General features: G+C 38.9%; 1 protein-coding gene across 2 annotated transcripts in view; it reads right to left on the bottom strand.

Annotated features, from left to right (window-relative positions):
• Positions 1-2,322: 2,322 nt before the first annotated feature.
• Tnni3k (TNNI3 interacting kinase) overlaps positions 2,323-23,172 on the bottom strand; it is a 111,753-nt gene continuing 90,903 nt past the window's right edge. For both annotated transcript variants that reach the window (XM_046443150.2, XM_046443149.2), the window contains exons 8-9: positions 6,143-6,222; positions 2,323-2,861 (exon numbers count right to left, since the gene is read on the bottom strand). In XM_046443150.2, the coding sequence (XP_046299106.1) occupies positions 2,785-2,861; positions 6,143-6,222 (157 nt within the window). In that variant the 3' untranslated portion in view covers positions 2,323-2,784. The remainder of the gene's footprint in view (positions 2,862-6,142; positions 6,223-23,172) is intronic.

The raw sequence follows: 23,172 nt of genomic DNA, 5'->3' as shown, positions 1-23,172 counted from the left end.
AACCAGCTTCTGTTTTTCCTTCTGTGTCTTTGCCTTTAGGCCTGAGCAGTCACCTCAGGTTCCTTGGCTCTGCTTATTGTAAAGCCCTATGGGAACCTGCTTGGTGGGATACAGTACCTGTGACTCCAGAATAATTGGGTAGGGAAATGAAAAGGCTGGAGGCTTAAAAGGGATAAATCTAGTTGGAAGTATGAAGGTTTTAATTTCTATCTCTGGGCCCGCACTGGGCTATCCACAAGCTAATCAGAGCATGTGGGGACTGGCAACTTTGAAACTGAAGGTCATAAGAAGAGGCTCAAAGGAATTTTAGAGGTGGAGTTGCTGTTCTCTTGATAGAAATTGCCCTCTACACACAAAATTTCTAATTGGCAGGAGGAAAGGAGAGAAGAGCTTACACAGATATCCAAGGAGCAATCAGCACTTCAACCTCCCAATTCCTTTGTATTCCACTGACTTCAGGAGGAGAAGAAGGAAGATATGCCTAAATGCTGCTGATCAGAGGCAGGCTCTATATACCTCTATGTCCTCCTTGGCTTTAGAACAGAGGTTCTCAACCAGGGGAAATTACATCCTTCTGGACACATTTGGAAATGTCTGAAGACATATTTGATTGTCATGATTTGCAGAGGAATATATTAGTTCAGATTTTCTGAAGGAGCAGAACCAATCGTAGATAGATAGGTAGACAGATAGATAGATAGATAAGAAGGAGAGTTGTCCCTTAGTATCCAGGGGGAATTGGTTCAAGAATTTCTGTGTATACCCATACATAGTGGCATAGTGCTAGGTATGGTGGCACATGCCCATAATCCCAGCAACTCAGGAGGCTGAGGCAGGAGAATCATGAGTTCAAAGCCAGCCTCAGCAAAAGTGAGGTGCTAAGCAACTCAGTGGGACCCTGTCTCTAGATGAAATACAAAATAGGGCTGGGAATGTGGCTCAGTGGTCAAATGCCCCTGAGTTCAATCTCTGGTACCTCCCCCACCAAAATGACATAGTATTTACCTATAACCTATGCATATTCTTTGGTATACTTCAAGTTGTCTCTAGATAATATATAATCTGATGTAAATTCTATGCAAATATGTTATTCTTTATCTTTTAAGGAATAATAATAAAGAGTCTGCACCTCTTTAGCAAAGATGTAATTTTTTTCAAGTATTTTTTATCTATAGTTAGTCAAATTCTCCATTGTGGAACCCATTGACACAGAGGGCCAACTCTGTATATATGTATGTGTATATATGTGTATATTCAAATGTACATATGTATGTATATACATGAATATGCATGTATATGTCTTATATGGTATTAGCTCCTATAATCATGGTGGCTGAGAAATCCCATGATCTGCTTTCTGCAAGCAGGAAATTCTGCACAGTTTGTTGGTATAGTTCAAAGATCTAAGAGTTAGAAAGTCAGTGACATAGATTCCAGTCTGAATCTAAAGGTCTGAGAACCAGGAGTGCAGAAGAGCAGGAAAATATTGATGTTCCAATTCAATAAGTCAATCAGACAGTAAGGGAATCCTATCTTCTTCCCCAATGTAGGTCCTCAGTGGATTGGATGATGCCAACTCACATCGGGCAGGGAAGTTCACCTTATTCAGTGTACCAGTTCAAATGCTATTCTCTCCTGGGAACATCTTCATGGACATATGTAGAATAATGTTTAACCAGGTATCTTGGACAGACCACAATCTAGTCAAGTTGACACATAAAATTATCTATCACAGGAAGTGGTATTGGCCAGGAAGCTGTTAAACAGCCTACAGTGCCCAGATCAGCCCCCAACAACAAAGAATTATCCTGTCCAAAATGTCACTAAGGCCAAGGTCAAGAAGCCTTGACTTAGAGGAGGCCAAATCTTCCTTTTCTAATTTTATTTATCTTGTTGAGGTCAGTAATTATCACTAAATTTTCATGGTTCCCTGCTTTTTCTTTTTAACCAAGTCTGTCTTTCAGTGGCAAAACTCTTTCATCAGGTGGAAGCACTCCTGTCTTTCTGGCTGGAACCTTTCTTAAAGAGAGCAGGCACTTTAGGTCTGTGCCAGATTCTGATATAAATGGGAGCTTTACATCAGGTGACTGGTTTCATAACTGGGCAATAGCATTTGGAGCATCTTAGTACTGACAGCAACAAGTTGCCTAAGTAGAGCATAGAACACTTGGTATGACATAAAAAGGGGGGAGGGGGGTAAAAAACTAAGTACTCTGTTTTGGGAAGCTCTTTGATGTGAAGGTCATTATTGCTCTTTACCAATATGTCTGAAAGAAGACATACTCAGTGGAAGTATTGTTGTAATAAAAATACACATCTGAATCAATTTTCTACACCACCAAAGAATCTTTAATCATGGAGCTCCACACCAGAAGTAACATAGTGAGATAAGAAAATGACCAATATTCTAAGAAATCAAACACAGGCCTCTCAAACACAAGTGTACATAACTCTGTCTAGGAAAACGTAATAATTATTAAGTGCCCACCACAGACTGAGGCCCCATTTCCAAGTTATAAAATAAACTGTTTTTTTTTTTTTTTTACTTACAAAGTGAAAAACAATCCTTGATATATATTCTGTCTTGGTTCTTTTACATCTCCTTCTTTAACCACAAACCCAAAAACCAACTCATGAAGAGGGATGAAGTAGGACCAGTATAAACAAGCCAATTTAAGGAGACCTTAGAGAGTAAAGTAGTATAATTGGGAGCAAGCCTGCCATGATTTGACTCATTGCTGTCAGTGTGGGGGAAAACTCCTTTTAGGTATATGCCAAATGCTGTCAGCTGCTGTCCTCAAAGCTGCCACTGTTCCGGCAAGAATGAAAATGCATTGGGCTCATGGGATCCGACACATAGCCTGCATCAGAAAGAAGTTCAGTTATTACTTATTGGCCTTCCAGTACTCTCCCCATTTTTTAGCCTGACTCAATGCAACACACAGCAGTCAGGCAGCTTTCCTGGATCTGGTGAACAGAGTCTGGACCAGAGAAGCTGCTGAGCAGCTATAAAACAATCCTGAACCTTACAATGAAAACAGCAGATAAACATGACTGATAGATGTCTGATCTGGAGCTGTGCTGTCTAGGTGACATTTGGGATTTGGAGTATAACAGGGGACAGATCAGGAAGGTGGTGTATCTTGAAGCTATGAGAACAGGCTCTCATGTCAGGCAAATCTGTAGGCTCTATGACTTTTATTAACTTATTCTTTCCCAGCCTCAGTATCTTCATCTGTAAATGGGAGAAATGATAGCATTGACTTATAAATTGTCAATGTGCATTAGATAATCATCAGTCTGACATCAATAAGTGACAGACCACTGTTGGCCCCCAAGAGGAGGTGGGAATAGCAGTTAGAAAAAAAAGAAAAGACACTTTCTGTGCAGCAGGGTGGCTCTATTTTATTTATGTATGTATTAAATTTTCTTCTTGACAGCTTGAGTTTCAAATGTACTCAATGCCTAAGTATAAATACCAGTGGCAAATGATGACTTCAAGCAATATCCATGGGTCTGTCAAAGGAACTGGCTTAGTGGCTTAACTTTATGCCACTGTATAAGAGAACAGAGAGGTATGTGCCAGGAAGCTGCTGCCTTTCTGTTCTGAAGTAAGGAAACCATTCACTGATTCTGTGAAAATGGGCACATTCGTTAGTAGTTACTATTGCTTTTGTCCCCTTTGATAGCTTAGATTTCAATAGCAACCCAGCCATCTACATTTTTATGAAGCCACCTAGCAACATGCAGTTGGGTAGGCATATTTATTTTCATAAGAGAGGTCTCTGTCAAAATCCCTTAGGCAGCACATAAACTCTCCTCAGAGGAAGTGCGGCTGCTGCTGATGCTTCATTGACTCTCTCACTCACCTCTTGTGGGACAGGTCTGGTCAGATATGAGGAAGGTCAGGGTGGGGCATGATGAGATGAGGGCAAGCTGATATACATCACTGAATTTTAACTCTAGGTGGACTAAAACCAAATCTATATCACGGAGCACAAATATTTCCTCTCATCTAGGCTGAAAATGTGACTTCATTCCATGCATGGATTGATGCTTTAATAAGCTAGTAATCCTTTTATTACTGTAATCAACCTTTAATGTGCCACATGTAGTTTTACTGGCCTGTGATGTCTCAGTGTCTCCTGCCCCACAGGACTCCAATGAAAATATGATTGTGAACATACGTCCCAACAGTGTGGGCAGGCGCTCCTTCAGGATTGGTAACAAAATCAGCAGGCACGGAGGCTGGCATTTATTATTGATGCCATTATTGCCAGAGAGTAAATGCAAACATGTGACCTAAGAAGTCACTTGGCTTAAGAGGAGTGCAACTAGACCAAGGGCTTTAGGAAAAGACTGAAACATCTCCACATAAAATAGTTGTGCCATTTAATTTGACCTTAATTCTCTAGCTCTGAGAGAGGGGCAGGGGAGACAAAGGAAGAAACATTTCATGAAGTCGCTGTTATACCACACTTCATATATGAAATGAAAATGAAGGAAAATGAAAGGGTTCTTTCTTGTATTATGTGGTATTTATAGTGAGAGATATTGAATATATCTTCTTTGTCTGTAGGTATCCTCACCCTGATCAACTATTCTAATGTTTTTTCTTATCCCTGGTACATATATGAATAGAAAAAACAACAACTTTTGCATTATTAAGTCCTTTGTCTTTTCCAGCTTGGGAATTGTTATAGTTCTGTCTCTTTAAGAAGTGGATCTCTTAAGTTCTCTAAGTTAAAGAGGTGCTTCATCTTGAAACTCTACCATAAAAGGAAAGACTTCTGGTCAAAGCACCCAAAGAATGCCCTGTATTTAGTGGTTGGGGAGTCACATCTGTGAGGCTTGAAGAAATGACATTATATCTATTAAGAAATGCAATGTAGTGACATGTGGAGCACATTTTCCCCTCAAAAAGATCTTTTGCTGGACTGGCTAATTATATTGTGAAGTGGATGATTAAAAAGCACTCAGTTGCTGAAATTCCAGCTACTCAGGAGACAGGAGAATTACAAGTTCTAGGCCCACCTGGGCAAATCAGCAAGACCTAGTCTCAAAATGAAAATTTAAAATTTAAATAAAAGGTAGGGAATGTAGCTCAGTGGTATAGCACCCTTGAGTCCAATCTGCAGTATCTCAATAAAAATATATAAATAAATAAATGCTTTATTATTTTTTTAAGAAAAGCACTCAGCTACATTCTATACATGTATTGGGAGTGAGAAGCACATTTTCTTCCTTTATCTACCCAGGTAGTGTGTCTGCATCTATCTAGAACAAAGTTTCTCCTTTGTTTCTTAAATGCTTTCTGACACTGCAGTTGAGGTGTGTTGGTGAAGATTCCAAAGCCCATATCTGCCATCTCTGTCAGAGAAGCAGGCACACATCACCCAATGTATTCTTTTTCAAACACAACTCTTGTCTTAATCTGATCTCTTTAGCTGACATTTTATGCAGTTCTTCATGTAGTCAAAGTGAGTTGCCATAAATAAAGGAACCCATTTGCCAAAATTCCTACAGCCTCTCAGGCTTTAAGGTTGAAGAAAGGACATCACAGGCCTCATGCATTAATATGGCAGCTGATGATAAGGGAGATTGTGCGTACGTACTCTGCCTTCCAGAAGCCTGCACAGAACTTTATTAATTATTTCTGAGATCTGTGTTAATCCATTCTGCAGTAGACCTATGTGAAATGGAGCCCATTGGCTCTCCCAGCCTTCTCTGCAGCTCTTTGAGGGAATGGCTATATTTATCAGTCACCAGAGGGTGGCTAGTTGGTGGAAAGAGTTTTCCTGGGATACAATGTAATTATGAAAACTCATTCCTGGTTTTTCTTCTCCTTCATATACATCTATGGATGACATGGGGCTTTGAGGCCACAGACCTGATAACATGATGATGAAATGTTTGAAATGTCTTGAGAGGTCAAAGGTTAATTTTATTTTATTATTAAGCTTAAAGGTAAACTGCAGAATTTTAAAAGACTTGAAGATTAGAGTTAGGATTTTATAATATTTTAAAATATCTTTCATTTCTGGATATTACAAAATACTATGTTTTCTCACTTGTCATGAAGGAGTAGATGCCATTGCCTAGGGGTGGTTTTCTCATGAGCCTAGAGGGTCTGTCCACTTACCGTACTTGTCAATGGGTGAGTTCTGCAAACTTCTTTTCACCTCCTCCAAAGACAGGCCTTGAGAGGATCCTGGTCCAGCACTGGAAAATTAGAGAAAGAGCTTCATGCTATGCTGACTTGCTAAAAATTTTTCCATTAAACAGAATTTATTCATTTAGCATAGATCCCAGAGAAATGACAAAGTGGTACAATGGTGTTTTTATCTTATAAGTGTTGGGAAGGAGTTCAGAATTATTTGGTGTAATTCATATCCAGGTGTGAGTCTTGTCTTCCACAAAGGTTACAATTCCTGGCAGTCTAACCTTGGTCTTGTCACCCTTGCTGAGCCCCAGTTTATTTAGCTGTACAACAGAAATAAAGCATAATTTCCAGCTTGCCTTACTGATTCAATAAAAATAAAAAGGAATGTTGGATCTAAATCTGGGTTCATATGCTTACAATATTTACTTAAGTGGAACTAAGAGCAAGAACATTATCCTCTCAATAATAATTAACATAAATGAAATACATTCCATGAAGTATTATCATTATTATATTGTTATTATTCTAATGACAATTTTGATATAGTGATAATATTTACTACAAGATTCCTGTTTGTGAAGCATTTATATAGAATCATCTCATTTAATCCTTATCACTATATCAATTTACAGATAAGAAAACAATGGAAATGGAAATAATTAAGTATATGGTTACAAGGATCTAGTAAATGGCTCATCTAGGAGTCAAACCCAAGACTTTTCAATTGCAAAGTCTATGTACTTATTCATTATTTGAATATGTATTTCCTCCTGGTCTAAATTGATCCTTCTCTTTTCTCAGTCTTCCTACTCTTTTATCAATTTATTATTAGAGTAACTTCCTTTCTAGTTCATCAGACTCAAAACCTGAAAGTATTAAAACCCTCACCCCCTCACCCTAATATCTACTCACATCAATCAGCTAATTTCATATCTGTAGTTTCTCTCGCAGCTCATCATCCTTTGCCATCTTCAAATTGGCTTCCCCTTTTGCCCCCAGACATGACCTCACTATGTCCATAGAAGAACTCATATCCCCAACATCCAAGCCTGTTCTCTCCATTGCAGTTACTGGCACTACATCATACAGTCACTTAAGCAAAAATTCTTGGACTTACCTTTTGTGCCTTCATTTTTCTCATATCTTTTCTCAAGTCCTTGTAGCTCTGACTCCAAAACAATCTAATTTATTCACCTTGTTCCTCCTTCAAGTTCTGGACCACATCATTTCTTTCTTGTCTAGAACTCTGCAATTTGTATCCTAATTGATCTCCTTGCTTTCACTTTTCTTTTCATACCCTATAATATTTCCCAAAGTCATCTTTTCATAATATAAAATGGGCTAAGCCTTTACCTACTTAAAACTTGGCTTCCACTTCATTTGGAATAAAATGCAAATGCTTTTTGCCCCCACTACAAGGTCCTGACCCTGCCAACCTCTCCAACCTCAACCTGTACCCTTCTCCCTATTTTTTTTTTTTTTACTAAGCACTTCTTCCTAGAATCCTCTCTCTCCCTGGAGCCCTTCAAGTTCTTTCCCAACTCAGAGCCTTTGCATTTGTTAAATCTGCCTGGTACGTTTTTTTTTTAATGAACCCCAATGCTATTCTGCTGAACCCTTGACCTGCCTTCACACATGACTGACTCTTCTGTCATTCAGGCCTCAATTCAAATGACACTTTCTCAGTGAGCCTTCTCTGATAACTGTTCCAAAGTGGCCACTCCTCTGCCCATGGTTACTCTATATCACATTATATTATTCTACTCTTTTCCTTTTATATCTACATAAATTATCTTGCTCATTTATCTGTTTACTTACACATTCTTTATATTTTCCTACACAAGTAGGGCCTGATTTCTCTTATTCTCTTCTATACTTCGAACACTGAGAACAGTGCTTGGCACACAGGGAAGCACAACAAATAGTTTCCAAGGAATTGATTACTTAATAGATTCCTAATGTCGTGTATCCCTCCAATCAATCAGTTCTTCCCTCTACAAGGTATTACTGCAGTTCCTCAGGCCGATGTTCCAAACTCTCTGCCATTCACTTCTCCTTGTGTTCTCCATGTATCTTGTATTCTATAATTCCTCAATACTCACCCCCCAAGTTCAAGCCATGCTAATCAACTTCAAATTTTCTAAACATTCCTAATATTCTCTTCGCCAATACTATGGTTAAGATGCTCCCCCTGCTTAAATGTGCTTGTTGACATTTTGTTTATCCATGACAGGAAGTAACATCATGTAATAATTAAGAATGAGCATTCTTGTTATAATTTGAATTTGCATCCTGAGCCCATCATTTATTAATCTATGGCCTTTGAAGAGTTATTAACTGTTTTATGCCTCAGTTATGCAACTCTAAAGTGGGAATTGTGACACAATTTAGCTAGTAAGGTTAATCATGTGAATTAAAAGTCATTACATTTAAAGCCCTGAACAGTTTTGACATTTAGTAAATACTTAACAAATACTACCTGCATGTACAATCCTTCAAGATCTAACTCACACTCAGCATATTCATATTCTTTGAAGGCCTTTTGAAAACAGCCAGGATCAACCTTGTTCTCTTCCTTGCATCTCCAGAACTTTGAGCTCCTACCACAGTGCTAATCTGAGTCTGCCTAGGTATAGAATGATCTGCATTTGTGTGCTAGTGACCCCCATTGCACAGACAGCTCAGGGAGATCAGAGCTCCCAGCTAACATCTTTGGACCCCATCAAGTTTACTCAGTATTTGGTAGATAGCTAAGAGAAAAGTATGTTCAATTAAATAAAATTAAGTTATGCTAAAATGTTCGTTTAGAGAAGTCAAACTTTTTTGAAAGTTAATATCAGTTCACACTGATTAATTCACTGAGCTTAAAAATGACTGCATCTTTTCCCTCACTTTCTTAAGCTATAAAGAATGTTATTTCTTAGAGGAAGGTAATGAATAAAAATAAGAAAAAGTATTGGCTTAAAGTATGACACAGTGTGATCTCAATAAACATTTAATAGCAAACCATATGAGTTCTGGGCAATAAAATGTTAATATATGTTTTCAAAATAAAAATTTCCCTATTAATATATCTAACCTCTTTAACACTCAAGCTCCTCTTAAGAAATGTGCTATATGCAGTAGTCTTGGCAACAAGAAGATAAAAGAGGAATAAATATTTTATCACCAAAATGGCTATCTGCTTTCCTATGAATAAAAGCCCACCTCTATGATGCATTGTTTGTTCAGCTACTGAATGTGATTGACTCCAGAAGACTTAATCTTCCTACCCAAGAGATGCCACATAGGCTGGCACGGAATGCTGTTCTAGGATGACAGGCAGATGGAAGCTGAGCACACCCAGGTCAAACAAAACAGAAGAAACCAGACCCTGGTGAATGGAACTAGCTGGAAGCTGAGCATGCCCAGGTCAAACAAAATAGAAGAAACCAGACCCTGGTCAATGGAAATAGGTGTTCTCAACCCATCCAGGCTTCAGCAAGAATTTCATAGGAGCCCAGAGTTGAAGAGAGATGGCAGGACCTCTGTTTCCTAAAGCTGTGGAGAGTGAAAATAAGGCAGTTCCAGTAATGCAGTTGCCCTGGGATTCTAAGAAAGTAAATGTGAACTAATGGCAGGTAAGGAACATGCTCAACTTTTCAGTTTTCAACATTGCTTGTCAACTACATTGCCTTCTTTATTCTAACAGGATGATGTGTACCACAGATAGGCACATATGCAAATGACATATAATTCTTTATGGGTGAGTTCATATTTTTCATGTGTGGAATAAAATTATCTCTTATAAGAAGCAAAGAAGTCTTTACATTGGGTTTTTGAATACTGCTATATTATATTGACATATTTTAGTACTGGAAAGTTTTGTGCTTTAGGCTTAACAATTTAGATTAATTCTGCAATGTATATGTAGAGATAAATATAATCACCAACCATTGTCTATTATAAAAGTGTACTAGGAAATGAACAATTTATCTAAAATAAAGAGCAGAAAACAAAATTTTCAAAAATATTTCCTGTCTGATTCCATGTTTTAGGGACATAGATGTCCTAGTAGACTGTGTGCTAACTAGGTCAGTTCACACCCAAATCCACATGTAACCTGTAGTTCTGTGTAAGCATTCCATTAGGCTATGGCTTATGAGAGACACTGGCCTGCTTAAAAATGTTCACACTGTCTGTGAATGGAGTCACCGACCTTGGGCAAAGATAGCTACCAAGATGTTCAAAGCTAATGAAAATATGAGACCATGTTGGCTAAAATTAATGCAGACATAATGAAACTCATGAAAAGTGCATTAAGTAAAAAATACATCCATTAAGAAATAAGTAAGTATATACATAAGATTACAAAACAACTATGAAGAATGAGAAGAGTACTAGAATACAGAGCAAAGGCAAATAGAGCCTACAAACTAAGCCAGTGATTGGATGCACATTGTAGGCAAAGTTACAAGGAAGAATGATTAAAACAGAGGTTTTCTGTGCTCTTTGAAAAAGTACTGATTATTAGAAACTAACCCTAAAAAAGAGAAGATGATGTGGATTTGCTTTATTTATTTTTGGTGAAGATAAAGGTAAAGGGGAAATCTGTAGGCTAGAAGGCACATCTGGATTCTAGCAGGGCACCAAACAGTCTCCTGACTGCTTTGTGAGTGAGAGGTGGTCTGTGCCAGATGACAAGTGGTTAGACTGAGTTTGTACCATCTGAATATCCAGAGCAGACTTGAGGTCTGTGTCAGCTTATATAGGTGACTATCTACAGGGTTAGGTTGAGCCTTGGACATGGGGAAGAATTAAAATAAAGCACTACTTTTCTTAAGGTGAAGCATGTCTAAAAAGAGATTGACTTCTCCCAGAAACAGGCTGTTTCCCACCTCTGGAAGTATTTTGTGTCAAGACTGAAGCACCTGTTGGCCTTAGGTTCAGTAGAGTCATCTAAGCAACCATCTGAAAGTCCCATGATGTGATGTCCCAGGTCCCTCTATTTCTTATATTCTATGATTCTTTAAAAGGCATTTGTGAGCTGTTGACTTGGGGAACTGGCTTTGGCATGGAAAGTTTGAGTGAGATTACATAGTGCCCACTTTGGCAGGAGATTTTTATCTTCCTTATCTGAAGTGTTCGACATCTGGCCAGGGCTGAAAGCCTGATTTTCCCATACGTGCTATGGCATACCTGGCTACACATCACTGCTATTACTAAGGGGTGGTGTTTGTAGCTTTTTGTCCAGATACATTTCGTTTGAAATAGTAACTGAACTGTGCTATATGCCTGAAGGAACCATCTCCTTTAGTGCTCCATTTCACAAAAAGAACCATACTTCCATCTAAGATGAAGCAGAGCAAAGTGTGGAGGAAGCTCTTTCTCATAAACCTATCATTAAGGATATGAATGGCAGGCTGCGTAAGGCTGGTACTGGCCCAGAGATGCTATCCAACCATTTTTTTTAACAGAAAGTTTTGCAGAATATTCATGTTGTGATGCTTGGGAAAAGGGAGGGTCCCCTAAAATGAATGCTGTAATATCTCTTTATCTAGTATGGTATACCATTAAGCAAAGCACAAGAAGAAATAAGAAAAATATTCTCTGAAGAGACTGGTGAACTCTGGTGCCATCTCCCCAGAGTAGTGGGACCAGCCAGTGTCACAATGAATCCAAATGGCCCCATTTAAAACATCCAAAGCATATAGTATTGTGGCTTCCAAACTGTTGCCTGCCAAATGCTTTCTGTATTGGAGCAATGGATCATAGTTTTGGCTGTGGGCTTCATGAATTCTCAGAATACTCACTGGTGCCATAATTGCTTTTGACTGTATTACATTCCAAAGGAGACTTCAAATGGGTGTATAGTCCAAAAGAAACTTTTTTTTAATCATTCTTTAGGTTGTGGCTATTGCAACTTGGGAACTTTGATTTGATGAATTATGGCAAATGTAGGCATTGTTCATGGCTTTAAAGTAATAGTGGAATTAAAATCAGTGAATAGCTGAGAGTGGCAGTGCACACCTGTAATCCCAGAGGCTTGGATCACAAGTTCAAAGCCAGCCTCAGCAACAGCAAGATGCTAAGCAACTCAGTGAGACCCTGTCTCTAAATAAAATACCAAATAGAGAAGGGGATGTGGCTTAGTGGTTGAGTGCCCCTGAGTTCAATCCCTGGTACAAAAACAAAACACAGAGAAAAATAAAAGAGAGACCTTCCATAATGGAAGGTAATGGTTTCTTTACTTAAAAGGGGGCTTCATACCTTGTTCACACTTTTCCATTGATTAGCTTATAACATTTTTACAAAATCTCCTGAGGTATCTGGGAATGTATTGATTTTACCTCCCCTCTCTGGGGATGGAAAGAGTCAGAAAATTTGAGTGACTTGTATAAACCCTCACAGTAATGGCAGAGCCAGAATTTGAACAAAATTTCATCAGTTTTAGTCCATTCTCTATATTGAAACACATTACTTTTAGTAACACCATGTGTCAAGTTATTGTTTTGTTACTCGGGGAACCCACTAAAGTGACAAATTACAGTTTTGGATCCTTTGTATGTAAAGATCAGCATCAAGTTCATCAAGAAGTTTCATTCCTTATCATCATAACAAAAACCAGAATCATCTCACTCATGTCTTCCTTTGTTTGATTTTTTAAAAAATTATACTTTCCTCTGACCAACAATTGCTTGCTTGCCTTCCTGCAGTGATTTCTAAAACATAGGATATACCTACACAAAAGTTTCTGAGGTATTTATTATTCCCCTTAATGCTCTTATCTTGTTTAGAGTTTTATAAGCTGCATGCATGAATTCATCTTCCTAAACACAGACCTGACTATGCTGAACCGAAAACTATTAGGTTACTAGTGTGATTAAAGACTTCAGGCAAAATTTTCTTCCATTTAAATTGGTCCAATTAGTTTTTATGCAGCTAACAATGCCCTCAGGCTACCTGTACCCTGAAAGATTTAGCCATTTGGACTTAGCAAAAATCAACACCATCCAAGGCCTCCCAGCTTTGCAAATATGTTTTTGTGGTTTATTGGATCCTTTTGCCATCTGTCATCATTATGCTACCTAACTAAAGAAGATTAGCACAAGGATCAATGCCACCTATACCCCTATCTTCTTCTTCAGTAGGAATATTCCAAATTAGGAGCCATTTCTTTCACTCAAAAGGAAACCCATACAGATAACATCTAACCAGAATTTCAGTTCTGTGACATCAATCTAAGAAACTAATACAAAGAAATCTGAAAAACAAGCCTGCTGAAATACCTGATAAAGGTATTTATACCATGAAAATAAATGCCTTGCCATACAGAAGGCTACTAGAGTAGTCTGGCTGATTCTTTTGGCATTTAGCTGAAAACAAATAGATCTATTTTAAGCAGGCTCTCATAAAGGATAAATGCCTTTTTATGCTTTTAAATGTCTTTCTATGCAGCTCACCTTTCCTCTGGCCTAAAGAGCAAGACTACATTTCTATTCAAAATGGGAATAGCTTTGGCCTAATTTTGAAACAGACCAGTCATTTTCTTGGGAATAAGTTTTGCTAATTTATCAGTTAAGTTCAATGTAGTTATTTATTCATGACTTCATTTTGGTTGTTGTCAAAACATTATTTTGTTTTTGTCAATATTCCCTACTTGAAAATGTCCTAAATTAAAATGAATTTATTGCTCCTATTACAGGGAATGGGTGATAGCCAAAGCATTTAATGGGGCCAGAGGTCAGTACAAAATATCTCTTTGAGGAAAATCAAACTCATCAGTTTTCTTTCAATGGCAAATGTCCCTAGGCTATAAAAGGACTGAAAGACTTGGCAGCTGGGTCATGGTTCTGTTTGAGCCATTAGGCAAATATCCAAGGTCTTAGCTCCCCCATTTTTAAGGGAAAAAGCAATTAGGCAAAGAATTATGAATAAGAAAAAAAATGCAGAGAAAACTTAAATTGTGTGCTAATTCCTTGGCTCATAAATTATTAATGTGTTCAACAGAAACCTAACAACACCACCTCTCAAGTAACCCACTAATTTAAGAAGGTATAAATGAGTCAGGTGTACAAACCAGTAAGAGGTGGATTTTATATGCCTTAACTGCTAAAACTGAGAATTATCCTTTAAATATAGCAAAATCTTCTATATCTGCACTTTCTGTATTTTCATCTAAAAAAAGGGAAAGTTAAAGAATATCATTTTAAATTTTAGAACTAAGAGTAGCAATGGTAATCATAAACCTGCCTCCTTACTTCTCTCTCCGTCCACCTCTCACTTCACCTGGAAGGAAACTGAGGCCTTGAGAAGTGAAATGAACTAGTCAAGTGCACACAACAAGGTGAAGGTGAAGTCAGGAATATAATCTGGCATTCTAACAGTTAGTCTTCTTTGATGGCTTTTATTCTTATTTTAAAGGTATAAATGGAAACTGCAATTCATTGAATGCCTGCTAAATGCCAGAAATTACCAGATGCTCTATAATCTTTATTATATTTGTTACACCTAAGAACCAACCCATTTTACATATGAGGAAACAGGCTCAGAGTGTCTGTCTTGTCTCAGATCATACAACTGTAATTCAAACCTAGGCCAGGCAGTATAAAAATCTGCTCTTCCCAGTTAATCTTGTTGGCTCTAGAAACAATTTCCAAATGTATTTCTAGGACCTTCTCTCTCTCTCCCTTCTTCCAAGAGCTGGAAGCAACCTGCTGAATGGGGCACATGGAAAGACCCAGGAAATCAAATGACTGTCATTATTATGTAAAATTTTTAAGCCTTTCATTTGGAAGCAATCTCAAATGTACAGAAAAGTTGTGACACTGGTACAACTTTGTTTCTTGTACCCTTTGAGGGGAAGTTGCCAATCAGATGTTCATTATTTCCCAAGTACTTTAATGTATGTATTCCTAAAATAAAAACATTCTCCCACATACCCACAATACAATCACTGGATTCTATCATCTACTCCCGACCTCATTCAAGTTTTGCCAATTATCTCAATAATAGTCCTCACAGCAAAAGGTTCCAATTCAGAATCATAAGTTGCATTTAGTTGTCATGTTTCTTTACTCTCTTTCAATCTGGAACAATTTCTCAGTCTCTACTAGAATTTCATAACCTTGACATTTTTGAAGATGAGAAGCCAGTAATTTTGCAGAATGCCCTTCAATTTGGTTTTATCTGAGGTTTCCTGGTGATTAGATTTAAATCATGCATCTTTGGTAGGAAGTATCAAAGGAGTGACACTGTGTTCTTTTCATTGTATCCGATCAGATTTTGATTTGTAGCATTATTGTGTTGTCAATTTTTTATTTATTTATTTTTTGTAAGAGGAGTTATAACCATTGAGTCACATACCCAGCTAGGTTTCTTTCTTTCTTTCTGTGTCTCTCTTTTTTTTTTTTTTTTTTTTTGAGACAGGGTCTCACTAGGTTGCTTACAGTCTCACTAAATTGCTGAGCCTGGCTGGAAATCTGTGATCCTTCTGCCTTAGCTTCCTGAGCTGCTGGGATTACAGGTATGTGCCATTGTGCCCAGCCTGTGCTGATAATTTTGATTACCAGATTAAGGTGGTATCTCACAGTATCCCCACTATGAAATTATTCTACTTTTATCTCCAAAATTAAAAGTATTTTGTGGGGAAGTCCTTGCATTGATATGAACATCTTTCACCTTAACCAAATTTCAGTTTCATTTATCTAGATGTATATGGAGTGTTACTATTTTATTGAATGGATTATAATGTTACTGTCATTTATTTTGATGCTTAAATTATATCAAGTTGGCCATGTGAAGTACCTTCAGGCTGTCCCTTTGACATGTAGCCATCTCGTTTTTTTGTACCCTTTTACTTTCTGGCACAAAATGTTCCTGGCTTATTTTCTTGGTTTGTACATTCCTTGTCCCAAAGCTGAAGTCTGCCATTTCTCCAAGTGCCTTGTTTCCTTCTGGTAGAGAACAGTATATAGAAATTGAGATCCAAGCATTGGATGTACCTTTTGCTGGTGAGATGCTGAAGCTTACAGATCCTCTCACAAACAGGCAAATCCGAAGAACAGGTATGTGTGTACACATATGCAGAGACACTTTGGACTTGCCATCTCTCTGCCAAACCATAAATCTACATCTACATTTCCAATTCTAATCCAATACCACAGGGTTCAGTCTAGTGTTTTTTCCCTTTTCATATTTATAGCACCCTTCTTTGATAGCGGTAAACCTGATCCCATCGTCAATAACACATTTACTTATTTAATCACTGCCTTTGAATGGGCAAATCTCCTGTTCCTATTACACACGTCCGCACTGACCACTACCCTCCTTTGTCCCACTTGGGCTCCAAAACTCCTCACCCTCTTGTGTTCTGACACTGCTAGCCTAATCCATCTCTGCCTGTTCCAAGTGGGTGCCCTCCTTACTTGCCTTGAGATGCAACCATCAGCACTGAGCTGTGCTCTTTCCTCACCCTGCTAGGATTCCAAATATTGGCCCTGGGCTTCCTGCCTACACATATGTCCCTTTCACCATCCTTGTGCTCAAACTTCCCCACAGTGGTCACCATCGTATGCAGATGTCCTTTGGACCCTGCATGGAGCCACAATGCCAACACACTATATGGCATCCTTATCGTTATACTTGGGCTCTGATATCCCATGTTAGGCCTCTGCTTCCACCCTGCCCCCCATGGATGTGCTCCTTCCCAGAGATGGACTCTGATCTTCTGCCCCAGGAATGCCTTTCTTGCCACACCTGGGTCCTAGCACTAGGACACAGCAGCCACACCTTCCTGTGGAAAGCTTTCCTCCTCTCACTCTGGTTCCAATATCCTATGCCAGGCAGTGCCAACCACTGCTGTCCCCCTCCTCTTCATGGGCATTCTTCATGTTCTACTTGGACTATATCATCCTGCTGTACATTCAGTGGGGAGGTCAACCTGGCTGAACCCTGTCTAAACCTTCAGGAATAGAAGGGAAAGGAAGATGAGAGTAACAAGATGGATTTTGAAAAATGTTGATTAGATCATACCACACCCCTGATTCAAATCCCTCAGTGACTGCCCAACACGCGCTATAACAGCCTATCAACTTGACCTGGCTGACAAAGCCCTCATGATCTCCCCTTGCCTCTTAGCACTCTCCCAATCCTACTCACCATGATGGCTTTCTATTCTCCTCTTTGTTCCTGCCTTAGAAACTCTGCACTTGCTTTTTAGCTCTGATGAATGTGTTTTCCAATGGTCAGTTTGCTTTTACCACTCATGACCCCATCTATACTTGCCCCCCCCACCCAGTCACTCTGAACCTCACCAACCTCTTTTAATTGTTTTCATAGCACACATCACCACTAATTTTTCTTGTAAATTTATTCGTTGTGTGTCTCCTGTGTAAGCAAATACTTGGTACTCTGCCTGTGAGGTTTGACCTACTTGAGCATTCACCTTCAGAAGTTTCTATATATGCTCATGGTCTTCTGGGTCTCTCTTTTCATAAAAGGGACAGAGCAGAGCTAGTTCTCCCTCTCACCCACCCAGATGACCCTCAGTCAATTAGAAACAGGAATCAGTGGACAAATTCTCAATTTTTCTCACTCCCTATTGGAAAAATTCTCAGGTATATTCCAAACCCTTAGAGGGTACAAGATGAGAGTAAGCTTCAGTTGGCCACAGCAGTGACTTACTTATTAAGATACTTTATATATACTTTCCTTCCTTTCTTTTCCCTCCTTGTGCTCCTAAGAATTGCATCCCAGAAGAGCAACTTATCCAATTCTTGTCTTATGGTCTGTTTTTGAAGGAATCAAAACTAAGATGGTCTTCCTCCTCAAACTAAAATGTTGCATGAAAGCAGGGATGATGTTACTTTTCTTATGTACTACTAAATCATGACCCTTTAGTGCCTCAATTAATTGTCTTATACTAGGTACCTAGGTACCTAATATATATATATATATATATATATATATATATATATATATTAAATGAGTGATTGGTTTGTGGTGATTGGCCAATCTCTTTTCATTTCTTTAGCCATCATTCAAGAAAGAGTTGTATTCTCACAATTGTTACACACTTTAGAGCTGTGATTTCTGCAGATGGTTTCTTAATCCAATTTCTTGCTCAGGCCTTCCATTCTATATATCATTTCCAGGAAAATCTGAGAATTATCTCCATTACAGCATCCTAAGATATCCCATGGTCTTCAGTGCATTCTCACAGATACAAACATGAAAGAGAGGAGAATGAAAAGCCTCCCTTCAAGCTCCACCTCTCCTTTGATGGAGACAATGGCCTTATGGAGGAAGATGGAACCCCAGTGCCCCAGCTATTTGTTTTCATCATTGGCACAGAATTTACCTCACAAGGCAGTGAATTGTATTTGTCTGTGTCACAACTGTACTGTGGGTCCTTCATAAGGAAGAACCTTGCTATATCAATCTGGCAATATGGCACCTGCTACTAGCTAAAGTAGATACTTTGACTTGAGGATGGTCTCCATATTTTTCAGCAGGAAATATCAATTTCCAGTCTAGACAGTTTCAGGGATAAGTGACTTGGTAAAAAGTGAATTTTGTGCTTCTAGAGTAGGGGGTCAGAAAACTTTTCCTGTAAATGGAAAGATAATAAATATTTAAAGCTTTCAAACCATATGATCTCTGCTGTAATGACTATTGTTGTAGTGCAAAAGCACATATAGACCATATGTAAAAATTGCAGTGTGACTGGGTTCTGATAAAACTTGACCAAAGTAGATGGGGAGAAGGATCTGGCCCATGTGCCATAGTGTACCAACCTCTTATTTAGAGCAGCGGTATATCCTATACATGCTGCTTTCCTAAACTTTCATTGTTGGGCTAAACAATGCAGTATTGAAGAAGGTCGGATCTACACTCAACTTCCAATTCCATGGATTATTATGGAAAAGGAATGTTAAAAAACAAAGTACATGAACTGGTGGCACAACAAGAGAAATACAAAATTTAAATATTTTTAATGTTTACCATATATTGGACATAAGCACACTGTATTCTTGCCTTAACTCTCAATGCAATACTTTGAAGAGGGTAACATTTTTGCTTTTATTCTATAAATGGGAAATTTGACTTTTGGAGGGCTCAACTAAGTTGCCCCAGGTCAGAAGGTTTTCAAGTGGTAGAACTTGAATTTGAACTTGGGTCCACCTCATTCCAAGCTTTTAACCACTTCTTTGCACTAATGGCCGCTGGGTGGTTAACATAAATAAAAAATCACAAAACCAATTTTATTGATGGAAGATAAAAGCAGTAACTAGATAGAAGCCTACAGAGCAATACATATTCTTTTCCCCTTTTGGATTGAGGAAGGTTCAAAGGCCATCTTTGTTGATTTTAGATCTCTGGGCTCCTTTGTGTGAATTAAGATCCCTGCAAGAAATTCCATGTTCCTTTGTTCTTTATGACAGGCTAGTCTGAATGGGAAGGTTTTAAAACTCCCTAAACTCTTTGAACATGCAGAACATTGATCTTCACAAACCATTTGAAACACCCTAAGGAGGTTACAAAATTACAAGCAATATTTTTTTTTGTTTTGTTTTAAGCGAATGTATACCAAACCCCTGGGACCTTTTGCCTCATCACACAATACCAAAGCTTTCCTCCCCTCCTCTGTATATTCTTTGCTGTCAGATCCTGAATAACAAAATGGCATTATGTTGCTGGGGTGCCTCATGGAAAAAGCTCTTCTTCTGCCAGTAAAGTGGGGCTCTTACCTTGCTGTGGTGTGCTGTGCTGTGCTGTGCTGTTGCTTTGAATCCTGGGGCAAGCCAGGGTTTGACATTTCCCACTGAGCTGCCTACTGTGCCTGCCTTCAGTGTTGGCCCGAACATGACTAGATTCGGTACGAAGTGTTCTGTGGCCTTCTGTGCAGCTAGACCTCCATGGTCACTTTCATATTGGTATTTATTAAGCCTTGATATGTGGCACATCAGAAAGTCCACTCTTTCTGAACAGAAGCCCTGTTTTGTTACGTGTCATTGTTTCCTTGGCATTTGGGGTCTGGAAGAGAGCTTACCTATTTTAAAACAACTTTGTTCTGAACTCCTGGTCAATCCTCTGGCCTCATCTCTTGGATCCAGGGCTCTGTACAGGTTGGCCAATTAATTATGAATATGGGGTCTCAGGCAACTGAGCACCTCCACTTTCTACCTGTTGCCCTTGAGCTGGTGACTTCATCTTCCTGCACCTCACTTCCCTCTTGTGCACGTCATCAAGTACTCTAACAGTACTCATGTTGTGCAGTTAGAGGAGATGATACATATGTAAAGTGGTTAGAGAAATGCCTGGCCCGTCACAGGTGCCCAATCCATGTCAGCCATTTCATTATTGCTGTTATCATTCTCATAACCATTTCTGCCTGCAGCAGTCATTCTGGCTCCTTTTTCTCTGGATAATGCCACTCATCTTTCAGGTCTCAGCTTCCCTCTGCATAATACCTGGTTAGGTACCCTCTTTAGTGTATTCTTCATCATATGGTTTTATCATTATTTCTTCATGTGCCTGCCTAGCTCAAAGTCCATACTAAATAAAATGTTTGTTAGATAGTAGAATTAATAGACAGTATGTTTAAAAGAAAACTAATTGACTACCTTTCCTTCCAGGCCCCAAATACCTTAGCTGGAATGATCCTTCTAGAAAGAAGTCTAATCATGTCACTTCTTTGCCCAACCTCTGGCAGTGGCATGTGTGTCAGTTAGTACCCATCCTGACATGGCCCACCTGCTCCACGGTCTGGCTTTCTTCCTTCCCTACTTTGGCACTTCTTCTCCATGATCTTTTTGCTCCACCTGGTCTCCTGGATATCATCTCTGAGCCCACAGACATGATTTCATCTCAAGGAATTTGTACTTGTGTCCCCACAACCTACCACACTCTTCTCTGGGGTCTGTGTTTTTTTTGTTTACACCTTCGATCAAATGTTATATTCTGGGCGAGGCTTTCCTCAATATACTATTTAAACTTCCAAATCACATCTCCTTCTGTACTCCCTATGGCCCATCTATGCTTTAATATACTATGCAGTGGTGCTGGTGAGGCAAATACTCTACTAACTGAGCTATATCTCCAGCCCTACTATGTAATATGTTTTTAAAACATTATGTCACTCACTTCCCATACTAGAATAAAAGCTCCACAAGATAAATGATTATTTTGTTATATTTGTTTCTGTACCTGCATACTCTAGAAGTTTAAGTCCTGAATAAAATTTTCTAAATAAATGACATAAAAATTTTCCATAGCCCTAGAATTAAGAAAAATGGAAATTTTTTTTTGTGAGCTTCATTTCAGCAGAGATTTATGTGGCCTTTTGCCAATGCATTTTCCCATAGTTTTTGAATAGGAAGGGGTTGTGTAGAGGCCCCACAGGAAGTCACCAGTTGACCTTATCTCAGCTCAGGCCATAGCCAGTGGGACTACAAAACAGCCCTGGAGTCATATGATGTCAGAGACAGGGAGCCCACACCTTGCTGCTGGAAAGACCAAGCCCCCTCTACTCCTGGCAGACCCACAGAGACAACCCTTATGCATTTTTTCTTAACCAGTTGAAAAGGGCAGACATCAGGCTGTTAAAATACCTAACAGACTCTTCCAAATGCTATCAAATACTTTCATTCACAATTGCCCACAGAGTTACCATGTGTTGCAAAAACATGTCACACAGAAGAATTCATTGGAGTCGTTGTGGACACTGCCACAAAACCACTTGACTGTGTATGTGGTTGGCCACACTAAGGTTGTTGCCACATACCAATACTTTGAAAAAAAAAAAAAAAAACACTTCTCTGGTGAAAGTAAGAACACTTTGGAATTGTGGTTTGGTGCAATTGTCTTGTTCTCTTTGATATGTGGCCTAGGGAGTATAGAAAAACATAATAACACATTCATAATTTGATGATACATTCCTTTACACATCCATAAGTTTCATGAAAATATCTATTGGGATAAATGTAAGGTCAGATGTAAGGTCAGGCACTGGTGACCAAAAGGAGGCAGATTAAAAGCTGCTGAACAAGGTTTTATTGAGATTTGCTTCTGGGTGAGACCCTCCAGTCCAACAGAGTGGGTCCAGAGGAGTCCACCCAGGCTCAGCTGGATTGTAATTTTATCGAGTTTAGGGCAGGAAGAGAGGACTTGGGATAGGAAATGGAGGTTTTTAGGGTCCCTTGTCCTCCTAGAATTGGTCAGGGGATCTTGCTGAGCTCCATGTACTTCCAGGATCAGTCAGGAGACCCTGCTGATTGACAGGTGGTTATCACTGCTTGTCTGTTGGTGTCTGATTGGTTGTTGCCTGGTGCTTTGTTTCCTTAGCCACCTCAACCAACCTAACAATAACGTCTATAACAACATTTCTATACAATTTCTTATTTAATCTTCTCAGCAATCATGAAAGATTGGTATTTATTATTATTTTCCATGAGGAAACTGAAGGGCAGACAGGTCAAGCAATTTGCCTGAGGTCACCTGTCTAGAAAGTGAAAAGAGACAGATCAGATGGAACCCACAACGTGGCTCATTGTTTTATTACTCAATGATGTTGCCAGGTTACAGAAACCCTTGTGATCTGCTGCCATAAACGCATAGGGTTCTTCCTTCTCATTAGTAATCTGGATTTTCAATTTCCAGTGGACAATTGGGCTTGGAGTTAGAAATTCAAACTTCCGGTCATGAACCTATTGAAGCTTTGGATCATGCAGTGTTGGATTTTATGTGTTCACAGTCTAATCTTGAATTTCCTCTACAGGCAAAGTTTCCATTAAAGCCAGGGGCTAAAATAGAAAGACAATAGATTTGGGACCTCAGAAAAATGTGAATTTTAATTTATATTTGAGTAACAATCAATATTCCAATCAGAAAATGAATAATGTTAACTGGGTTTGCTTCCTCAAATATTGCACACTCGTGTGTGCGTACCTACACATACATTTTAGAGACTAGTAAAACAACCACTTGCATTTTTGAAAATGTGGAAAAAACACAGATTCTTTCTTTTT

The sequence above is a fragment of the Marmota monax genome, unplaced genomic scaffold (genome assembly GCF_021218885.2).
Source record: "Marmota monax isolate L192 unplaced genomic scaffold, Marmota_monax_Labrador192_F-V1.1 WCK01_AAM20220418_F8-fsc00046, whole genome shotgun sequence".
In the NCBI taxonomy this organism is placed as follows: domain Eukaryota; kingdom Metazoa; phylum Chordata; class Mammalia; order Rodentia; family Sciuridae; genus Marmota; species Marmota monax.
Note: the sequence above shows the minus strand (reverse complement) of the source record. Positions and strands in the feature narration are given on the sequence as shown.